Source organism: Leptonychotes weddellii, unplaced genomic scaffold, assembly GCF_054177405.1.
Source record: "Leptonychotes weddellii isolate Sample4059 unplaced genomic scaffold, ASM5417740v2 HiC_scaffold_5044, whole genome shotgun sequence".
In the NCBI taxonomy this organism is placed as follows: domain Eukaryota; kingdom Metazoa; phylum Chordata; class Mammalia; order Carnivora; family Phocidae; genus Leptonychotes; species Leptonychotes weddellii.
In genome coordinates, this window is record NW_028017873.1 from 1 (window position 1) to 11,260 (window position 11,260).

Genomic DNA, 11,260 nt, shown 5'->3' on the forward strand with positions numbered 1-11,260 from the left:
ATTGGGATTGATGAGCATGCCTGTGCCCAACGTCCTCCACTCTCTTATCAACACAAATCCAGCCGTTTTAGGCAATCAGAGGGGCTGAGAAGCAGAAAGTAGCTGGAACCTTGCCAAATATGTTTGTGATGCACTAGGAAGTTCAGAGGACCTGGTGAAAGCTCATGTGTTAGGAAAACATCACTGTTCCCAGTAGCCATGAGATCCTCATGCCTAGTTTACAGGTATAACCTTTTCACTGTGTTCTCATTTGTTCTTTTAAAAATTTTTTGTTTTAAATTTTTTTAAAGATTTTATTTATTTGACAAAGAGAGGCATAGCGAGAGAGGGAACACAAGCAGGGGGAGTAGGAGAGAGAGAAGCAGACTCCCGCTGAGCAGGGAGCCGGATGTGGGGCTCGATCCCAGGACCCTGGGATCATGACCTGAGACGAAGGCAGATGCTTAAGGACTGAGCCACCGGGTGCCCCGTCCCTTTTTTTTTTTTTAAGCCCTTAATTCATACTGTAATTGTTGAGTATGTCCTCTTGAAATAGACGTGCTTCAGTATGTATTATCTTTTTAAAAAGAAGGAAACATGTTTACGCTTGCAGCGCTGCTGTCCCAGTAAGCCAGCCCGTACCCCAGTCTTGCCAGTTGCAGGGTTGAAAGATGTTGCCGCAGAGGATGAGGCATTTTCCTTTCCTAGCCTCCTTTTTTTGTTTGTTTCCCTTTGCCTCCGCTCTCCATCTAGTTTCTTTCCTTCATTAATTAACTATAAAGGAAGATGAAAGAAATTGTGGATATGATAGCACAGAAAAAGGCATCTGAAAATGAAATTCACATGGCCAGAACCTTTCTTACGAGGATTCTGAGAAACTCCATGAGGTACAGTTCGGTTTTCAGTCCCTTTACTTTTGTGGTGTGATGAATTTGTCTGTTTTATGCTTCTGTTCATAGGGAAACTCCTGAAGTCAACACATTCCACATTTTGCAACCCAGATATTTTTCTTCATTGATTATGAGTTGTCAGAAGGTTTATGTTATAAATGCTTTTCAGATTTCTTTCTTTTTTTTTAAGATTCTATTTATTAGAGAGAGACCGAGCATGAGCAGGGGTTAGGGGCAGAGGGAGAAGCAGACTCCCTGCAACGAGCCCGACCTGGGGCTCCATCCCAGGACCCTGAGATCATGACCTGAGCCAAAGGCAGATCCTTCACCGACTGAGCCACCCAGGCGCCCCTCAGATTTTTTAATATTCTTTATTACGTAATATCCTTGAATGTTTTTGCCTGCTTGAAAAATGTTTACTCTCTGTCAAGTACCTAATGAGGCTCCTTTTGAGTTCTTTCTGTGTTCTCGATGGGGCTGTAAGCTGTCCCGAGCGAGCAGGTTCTGTCCCGCACTGGAGAAGTGGAGAGTGGGAGAACCAGGTGTGGGTGGGTCTCCTCCTCACGCCGCAGCCTCCTCTTGGGGGCTCTGGAACATTTTTGTGGCAGCTCTGCGGATTTCCGACTAAAATTCCCCTCTCACACCCAGGCAGTGCAGCCAAAACACTAAGGCCCTGTGGGGTGGTGGGGACCGTGCAGTAGGAGCCCAGGCCGAGGCTGCGGACGACGTTCAGGAGCCCTGGCAGGAGTGGGCTGCAGCCTGTTGGTCGAGGGCATCACGTTCCAATAATGAGGACCCTTAGCTGACTTCGCAGACCCTCTGAGAAACTCGGAGGAATGAATATGCATCTACTAGCCTTAGTTCATGTCCAGATGTCTGTGTTTACTTAGGTAAGTGAGTAAATAGAAGCGCTCTCACTCTGTGTGACCCCGCTGAGCTGGGCACTCACTGAGCTTCTCTCCAGTGCATTCTCTTTTCTGCAAGGAGGCCAAGGGCTGTGTGCACAGCTGTGCTGAAACAAGAAAGACAGAAGAGTCTGTCTGGGGTCCTGCTGGTGTCTGAGGGGACAACAAGATTCATTTACTATTGCGAATAAATTTTGAAGAATAAGGGTTAATTCACATTTTGAAGCCCGTGATTCTCGTTCTGCGTTAATAAGAATCTAAAAAACTATGTTCATGTCCAGATACAGTGGGAAGCACCCTGGAAGCGATGCTCTAAATCATGCAGAAGTCGCCGTGATTTATTTCCACGTTGCACTCCTGTCTTGGCACGGAGTTGTCCTTTGTTTGAAGTCCCTGAGTCGTCTGCGTTCTCTTTCAGGAGGAATGAGGTGACCTGGAGGCCTCACTCCTGGCATGCCACCAAGTTCTGCGATAGCCACCCCGAGTCGTCAGCATCGCCGTTCCCCTCCGCCAGTTCCTGCCCTTCTTGGCACAGCCAACACCACGCCAGGTAGGCACTGGTTTCCCCCCGGGATGGACAGGGTTCAACGGTGTTCATGACTTCCCAGCCCTGCCGTGATAGCACCTTTCTCCACTTCGGGATGATTTTGTTTTTCTGATGAGGAAAAGCCACTAACACCATTACTGGTAAAACTCTCTAAATTTTTCAGAGTAGGTAGGTGTCCAACCCTTGAAAACAAAAACTGAAATACCAAGAGCAAGGATGAGCAAGTGTGCTTTCTCATTATGTCACTTAATAAATCAGGAGCCTAGGGACTTTGCTTTTTGGGCTGAATCCCTTTGGGCCAGCTGAGTTGGTGTTTCTGACCTGAGTGGAACAGCAGCGATGCCACCCACTTGCCCACAGCCACCACCATTCTTTTGAGACTTTTTTTTTTTAAAGATTTTTATTTATTTATTTGACAGAGAGAGAGACAGCGAAAGAGGGAACACAAGCAGGGGGAGCGGGAGAGGGAGAAGCAGGCTTCCCGCCGAGCAGGGAGCCTGACGCGGGGCTCGATCCCAGGACCCTGGGATCACGACCTGAGCCGAAGGCAGACGCCTAACGACTGAGCCACCCAGGCACCCCTCTTTTGAGACTTTTATGCATAGATTGGAAGGCAGGAGCTACTTACGGGTTCGGCAAATGTATTTCACAGAGGCTGCCAGAAGGTTCTGCTAAGCATCAGCACCCTCTCCCCGACCCCCAGGGCTCTCCTGTGGCGGGGGGTATAGAGGAAACCAAGGCTTCCCAGCCCACATGCCGGGGTGGCACCCAGCCTTGAGGGCCCGGGGGTGGCTTCCCACTGAGCGTGAGACCAAGGTGATAGGAGTTGCAGGTCAGTGGAAGGAGGGGGAGTTCTGGTCGACCTGGCGGCCACATTTCAGAGTCAGAAGTGCTAATGTATCAGACAGGCGTGTGGCAGCCCCGCGGCGGTGTTGGCTTGAGGAGGCTCCTGCTCGTCGTACATCACCTTGGGTCGGTGGCCAGTGTCCTCACAAGTCTCCCATTAAAAGGATGACGGTAGCAACAAGTAGTGTGGGTTTGGGTATGTGCGTGTGCATGTATGAGTGCATGTATGTATCTGTGCCCACTTACGATTTCTGCACGTGTGTGAATGTGTGTGCACATGCACTTGAATGTATGTGTTTGTGTGTTTCTGAGTGTGCATGTGTGTCCATTCTGTAAATGAATTTGTGCCAGGGTGTACGGAGTATGTAACCATCTCAAAATCAATTTTTTAAAAAAAGATTTATCTGTTTGAGAGAGAGAGCGAGCGCAAAAGCGTGCGCATGCACACAAGTCGGGGGCGGAAGGAGAGAGAGAATGTCAAGCAGGTTCCACGTTGAGTGCAGAGCCCGACGTGGGGCCCAGTCCCACGACCCTGAGATCATGAGCTGAAACCAAGAGTCGGATGGTTAACCAACTGAGACACCCAGGCGCCCCTCAAAACCTATTTTGATTGTTAGTAAATACTGGTCTGCTATAAAATTATGAAGTACTTTTTTTTTTTTAAAGATTTTATTTATTTATTTATTTGAGACAGAATGAGAGAGAGCGAGTACATGAGAGGGGGGAGGGTCAGAGGGAGAAGCAGACTGCCTGCCGAGCAGGGAACCCGATGCGGGACTCGATCCCGGGACTCCAGGATCATGACCTGAGCCGAAGGCAGTCGCTTAACCAACTGAGCCACCCAGGCGCCCTTATGAAGTACTTTTATGAAGCAAATACATCTCAAATACATTACCTGCTTAAAGTGACAAGACATGGTGGTATTTGGAGTCCAGAGTATTTTTGAGAAACCACAGATTCTCAGCTGAGTACTAAAACTTAAGTGAAAAGTGAGCCTTTTGGGGCTCCAGAGTGGCTCAGTCGGTTGGGCGGCTGCCTTCGGCTCAGGTCATGATCCCAGGGTCCTGGGATCGATCTCCACGTCGGGCTCCCTGCTCAGCGGGAGCCTGCTTCTCGCTCTCCTCCCCGCTTGTGTTCTCTCTCGCTATCTCTGTCTCTGTCTCTCTCTCTCTCAAATAAATAAATAAAATCTTAAAAAAAAAAGCCTTTTATTTCATTATTGAAATGACTTAACGTAATAGGATTTCCATTAAGCCCATTTGATGCTTTCTTGATCAAAGAAGCACATATGCTGCTCACATCTGTGTGGAAACAGTGCTTAGCATTATTCATATCTGCTTGGACTTAAGATCTCATGGATAAATCTCATGGACTTCCCCTTTTAATGTGAAAGTTGTCGTCATTTGGTTGGTTCTTCTTTGTTAGTCGTCCAGATAAGAACCCTTTCATACGCTCAACCTTGGGGTCCACAAACCTGCTCTGTAAAGGGCCCCGTAGGAAATATTTTAGGCTCCATGGGCCCGCGTCTGTTGCAGGTCCCCAGCTCAGAAGCAGTCACAAACTGTGTACACGAATGACCACGACTGGGTTCCGGTCACACTTTATCTGTGAGCAGTGAGATTTGAATTTCTTGTCATTTTCATGGGTCACAGAATGGTCTTTTGATCCATGTCCCCCCAAGCATTTAACTGTCTAACAGCTGTTGTCACGGGCTGTGGTCTGCCAGCCACCATACTTAGTGACCGAGGAGGAAAGTGTTCACATAGGCATTTCCTGCTGGTGACCGCTGTGGACTTCGGCACCCCGAGGGCAGGACCATATGGCTAGTGTCTGAAGGCATCTGTCTGGGGAAAGAGCATCAAGCGAGTCAGGCTGGGTCTCTTCAGCCTCTTGTCAGAGTTGCCCTTTAAAGTGCTATGCAGGGGCCCCTGGGTGGCTCAGTCGTTAAGCATCTGCCTTCGGCTCAGGTCAGGATCCCGGGGTCCTGGGATCGAGCCCCGCGTCAGGGTCTCTGCTCAGCGGAGAACCTGCTTCTCCCTCTGCCTGCCGCTCCCCCTGCTTGTGCGCTGTCTCTCTCTCTCTCTCTGTCTTTCCCTGTCAAATAAATAAAATCTTTAAAAAATAAAAATTAAAAAATAGTAATAAAATGCTGGGCAAAGGTCACATGTCAGGTCCTGTGACCCTGTCCTGGGAAGAGTTCTGGGCGTCTGGATGTTTCTGTGCAGGGCCAGCTGCATTCATAGCACTGCTGTCCTCATTTTCCTCTTCGCTGTTCCTCGATTCTAAAGCGGACTCTTCCCTGTGGTCCTTCCTTCCTAGTTCTTCATCTCATGACCTGTCGGGCACGTGGGAGCACTCGAATCTGCAGCGTACCTCTGACCATTTTAGCTCGCTCGGGAGCGTCGACAGCCTGGACCAGCCTTCCCAGCCCTGCCCCTCCGGACGCCTGTCCGCCGCCAAGTCCAACAGCAGCATCGACCACCTGGGCGGCCAGAGCAAGCGGGACTCGGCTTACGGCTCATTCTCCACCAGCTGCAGCACTCCTGACCACACGTTGCCCAAGGCCGATGCCTCCTCTGCAGAGAACATCCTCTACAAAGTGGGCCTGTGGGAGGCCTCCAAGCCGGACAGCAGCCGGCAGGGCCAGGCTGCCAGCGATCCTCAGGGCCTGGAGGAGAGGCTCGGGTCTTTCCCGGCCCGGGTCCCCCGTGACAGCAGCAAAAGCCCCAGGCCAGAGGACAGTGCTGAGGCCAAGCTGGCCACCTCCGGGAGGTCAAATTTTGGGCCCGTCTGGTATGTTCCTGATAAGAAAAAAGCACCTTCGTCCCCTCCTCCGCCCCCTCCCCCGCTCCGCAGTGACAGCTTCGCGGCCACCAAGAGCCACGAGAAGGCCCAGGGCCCTCCATCCTCAGAGGCGGCCAGCATGCAGCACTTTCTGGGCCTGAGCCGCGCCCAGCCTCGCAGTGACTGGAGAGCAGAAGCCGCCGACCAGCCGTGGAGGCTGGTGCGTCCCAGCAGCGGGAGAAGAGCCGGGAGCTCAGGCTGTGCGCCGGACGTCCCCCTGGACGGCGGGGTGCTGCCCTCTGAGCACAGGGCAGGCGGCCCCGCAGGGGGCCCCGGCTGGCTGCAGGCCTCTCTGTCCAGCACGGATGTGCGTTTCCCGCAGCCTTCCTACGGCAGCCAGCACCCCCACCACGACCGTGCCGAGAGCCCCTTCTGTCACGGGGGCCCCACGGCCGCCACGTCGCTGAGGGAGCAGCCCCGCGTGGCCATCCCGGGGGGCCGCCAGGAGCCGTCTGCTGACCGTCTCCGGGACGACAGCCCCGCTCGGGTCAGGTGGCCCGGTGCCACCAGCCAGAAGGGGGACAGCGGTGGGCAGGGCTGCTACTACTGTGTGGCGAGCAGACAGTGCCCTCAGGAGAGCACACCGGCAGCGCAACTCCACGAGCGGTCCTGGCGTCCTGACGTGGCTCCAGGCGCCCACGACTCCCCCACCCCACAGCCGCCGGGCCAGGAACCCCGGTGTTCCCTGCCGCAGCACGAGCAGGCCCCGGGCCCCCACGAGAGAGCCCGGGCGGACCCGCTGGACCGAGGAGCAGAGGGCCGCCCCGCAGGAAGCGAGGACCCACCACGAGCCAGCCGCGTGGAGAAGAGCGGTCTGAAGAAGCCCGCAGATGGCTTCGCGTGGGCCGACGGAGAGAGCGGCAAGATCTCTCGTCACAAGACGCCCATGTTGCACTCACTGACCCAGGAGGGGACGCGCCGGCCCGAGAATGGCCCAGATGCGGGTACGGAGAGGCCGCCACCGTTTGACGCCCAGGTGGGCAAAGCGACACGGAGGAGCGACCGGTTTGCCACCACCCTGAGGAACGAGATCCAGATGCGACGAGCCAAGCTGCAGAAAAGCAAAAGCACGGTGACGCTGACTGGGGCGGGGGAAGCCGAGGAAGAGGCCGTCGGCTGGAGGGCGGAGCACGGAGGTGACACCAGCCCCACCCCAGAAGGGTCCTTCACGGGCACCTACAGAGACCACGTGAAGGAGGCCCAGGCCCGGGTCCTGCGGGCCACGTCGTTTAAGCGCCGTGATTTAGACCCCAGCCCAGCTGATCACTATGCAGGGCCAGAGCAGCGGGCTGAGGACCACAGCACAGATCTGGACCCCGTCCCCCGTGTCTGGGAGGGGGGCCTGGCCAAGCCGCCCCCGTCTGGAGTGGCCGTGCCGCACGTTCCCCGCATTGGAGGCCGGAAACGGTTCACGCTGGAGCAGAAACTGAAATCCTACTCTGAACCGGAGAAAATGAACGAGGTGGGGCTCTCAGGGGATGATCGCCCTCACCAGCGCCCTGGGACGTCCGAGGAGACCGTGGGCTCGTTCGCCGACAGGTGGAAGTTCTTTGAGGAAACGAGCAAACCCGTTCACCAGAGACCTGGCCAGAGGCAAGCACTCTGTGCATTCCCTAAGGAGAAGCTGGAGAGGCCACCGACAGCGGGCCACGGGTACGAGAGTGCACAGCCTTGGTTCCAGAAGAGGGCCCGCACTACCTCCTTTGGAGGAAACCCCAGTGGGCGCAGAAAAGTGGGGAAGGTAGGAAAGCTGGAACCGCCTGAGAGGCTTGGGACCTTTGCGGAGTATCAAGCGTCTTGGCGGGAACAGAGGACAGCTCTTGAAGCCAGGAGTTCCGGGAGGTATCACTCAGCCGACGACATCTTGGACGCGGGTCTGGAGCAGCACGAGAGGCCGCAGTACATTCATGGAAGGTCCCGGTCGTCGCCGTCCACAGACCTGTACACACAGGTAAGCCTGGTGCCGCAAGCAAGGACAAAGCTGCCCCCCCACCTGCTGTCTTACAGCACATAGAGGAGGCCCCCCAAAGGAGAGTGGCCCGATGTCAGTGTGACTTGTGTCCAGCTGTTCGAGCACCTACGTGCTCCAGCTCTTGCAGCGTGTGAAAGGTCCCTGGGGACAGACCGGTACATTCGTGGCCGCTGAAGTGCTGTCCTTGCTCGCCTGTCTCGAGTCCCCAGCCGCCGCCTCATCTCTTGCTTCAGCTGACTTTCCCTGTGATTAGCGTGCCCAAGCCTTAACACCAAGCCAAGAATTTGGGGGGAGCTCTAGAAAATGGCAGGTTCTCCTCTGAAATGGAAAGCGGTACTTTCTGTAAAGGGGTAAGACAGTGTATGATAGCCAGTCTTCAAACCTTGAGGCCATTTACAGTTTTTAGTGTTTGTTCTTTAAGGTTTTGGTTTTTGTTTTTTTCAAACATTCTTAGACATTGCTCCAGGGCAAACGTAATCTAACGTGCAGTGCATTAAACTGTTGCATTTTTTATAAGGTACTGATGGTAAAAGTTGGCTTTAAGCTTTCTTCTAGAAAAGCAGACTATTCGTAGCGATACTCAAAGTCGATTGCCACGAGTCAGGCCCCCTCTCTCTGCCTGCTCTGCCTCTTAAACCCGCCTTTATACGTTTCAAAGAAAATGCTTAACAGCGAGAGATGCAGTTTCTTTTCAAAAGAACCAGGAGCGGGTTCAGGACACCATAGTCAGTACACTTGTGTACGGAGAGCTGCCTGTCTGTTCGTGGCCGTGGCCCAGCCCGTGGCCCGCGCAGCATGACAGAACTCCACGCTTGCTCGGTCAGGAGAGAAGAATCCCAGACCCTGACAAGTCCTCGGGCTTGAGGCTCCGCCGTAGTGAGTTGCCACCGGTGCATGTGAGTTGGTTTTTGTTTTGTTTCGGCTTTGGCCGGCTGTGTCCCATGGCCCTACAGGCCTCACGCTGGCCATCTGCTAAGCTGCCGAACAGAAGTGGACCTACGGTCTAGTTCATTTGTTTGGTAGGCCGGTTTGGAGAGCTGAGCTCGCCAGGCCCGTGGCCGAGTGTCAGGACGAGACAGCAGGCTGCGTCATTGCCTCCGTGGTCCGGGCCGCAGGGCAAACCCACAATGAGGGGGTTCATAATAATAGATGTCTCAGAGAAGGCGGCTTGATGACTTGGTGTCTCACTGTGTCGCTCTTGGCAGGAAGCTGCCATCGAACCCCAGCGGCAAGTGGGGGACCCTGGCGAGCACAGAGAACTTTCCTGCACAGTCTGGGCCGAGGAGCGACATCCCCACCCGAGGTAGGTGAATTTTGGATTGGGGGTTGCTAAGAAGACATCTCGGGGGTGGCCTTCTTGATGGAGGGTGAATGCTCGGTGAACGTGGTGGGTCGTCTGTGTTTTGCCATACCCAGAGTGGCTGTTAGTGGACGCAGCGAGCCGCGTGCCCGGGTGCAGACGGCGCCATGCGCGTTGAGCTGAGCCCGCGGGCCTGCACCACGGGCAGGAGCACCCTCTCAGGGCGGCGACGCCTTCAAATGCCATCGTGGCATGTTTCCGTTCTTTAGGTGGCTGCTGTGTTTTCTGCACAGTAGGTTCTTTCTGTTGAGAAAACGGGAAGTCCAGTGTCATGTGCTTGAATGAAATGCTTTATCCAGAATGCTCGAATGAAGGGACCAAGTACACAGCTGGGTTGCTGGGGCATGGTCTCGCATCGGACTTGCCTGGAAGGTTTGTCAGTCAGGAAGGCATGGAGCTGGCCTTTCTAAATTGGGCTTATTTTGAGCATGAAAACAGAAATCAATTGTGTGGGCTCCTGAAGAGGATCAGAGCGTGTGAGAGAATCGTGGATGGCAGCAACATATTACCGTGCTATATGCCGTCATTCTAGAATGGGGCCAGTGTAGCTGTTTAGCTGTAGGGAGGATGGAATTTAGATTAAGTACGTAGGTAGGTAGACGGATAGACAGTGTCATCTCGCCCTTGATATGCATGAGGAGGGAGGGAGAGAAAAGCATAGACTACCGTAGGACCTGTGGTATCACCTTATTTTAAAAGGGCTGATAGAGGGACGCCTGGGTGGCTCAGTCGGTTAAGCGTCTGCCTTCAGCTCAGGTCATGATCCCAGGGTCCTGGGATCGAGTCCCGCATCGGGCTCCCTGCTCCGCGGGGAGCCTGCTTCTCCCTCTGCCTCTCTCTCTCTCTCATGAATAAATAAATAAAATCTTTAAAAAAAAAAAAAAAAGGGCTGATAGAAGCGTGGAAGTAAATGTACGCGGTTGGGTAAGTGAATGCAGATTTTTCTGTCGCTTTGAGAATCTCTGGTGATCAGTGTGATATTTAGATTTAAACACTTAACCTCATAAGGTTCTGTTTCAGAAATAACCAATTTAAATGTTTGCTTTTAAGGGCCTTCTGTAATGGGGTCTTATTTCATTGGGCTAAAAACTTGAGGGCTGTTAGCCTTATGCAACAGCATCCAATCTTTACGTGGCTCTGAGGGGACAAGAGTGGCATTTTGTGTAGGAGGTCCCTGCCATGCACGGTTTGCATGGCTGAAACCAAGAATCCCTGGCTAAGAAGGAATGGCCAATGAATAATACACCTACAAGAATGCAGCCATTTCTGAGAAACACAATTAGAGCTTTACTCCGAGAGACTCTGGGTGAGTCCCAGCCCGGCACCAGCTGAAATCTTCTTTCACAGCCCGCTCCTGGGCTCTACTGCCGTCATGAGGGTGCTCAGAGCTCGCTGCGCTCCTGCCCTAGGCACGGCACTTCCACTGCAAGGGACTTAGCCCGTCTGCTGTGAGCGGAGTCCTAATGAATAGCTGTAATGTACACTCTGTGTGTGGGGGGGGGGGCGGTAAATGGCACTGTCAATAGCGAGAGGGTCGAGAAGAACAGCAGGAGGGACCACAGGCTTCCTTTATCATAGCACACTGCACCACCACTCCAAAGAAATTAGTTCCAGAGCCTTCTGCTTTTGAGCTGCAGAGCCGGCAATTTTCAGAACTGTGTGCGCATTCAAAGAGTGGCAAGACTCCACGAAATTCCAGAACAGGAACATAGAAAAGCCATTTTCAGCTTTTTTCGGAGAATGTTTATTTTCTGAAGTATCAGTAAGAAATAGTGTACTTAAAACATTAAATCTGGGAATAAAAGAAATGAAAATTCAGGTCAAGGACTGTCTTTTTGCTCACCAAAACCAAAATCCTGTAATGCAAAGATTTAAAGACGCCTAATGTTTTGCATAAATTTTTTTAAAAATTTTTTT

The 11,260-nt window shown here is 53.1% G+C and overlaps 1 protein-coding gene across 1 annotated transcript; it reads left to right on the top strand.

Annotated features, from left to right (window-relative positions):
- Positions 1–2,007: 2,007 nt before the first annotated feature.
- On the top strand, positions 2,008–10,026 carry LOC145715832 (protein Shroom2-like; the record flags this gene model as incomplete). Its single annotated transcript, XM_081811005.1, has 3 exons — positions 2,008–2,324; positions 5,487–7,962; positions 9,189–10,026. Coding segments are annotated over 3 exons (2,895 nt in total), but the record flags the coding sequence as incomplete, so codon positions are not given.
- Positions 10,027–11,260: the final 1,234 nt, after the last annotated feature.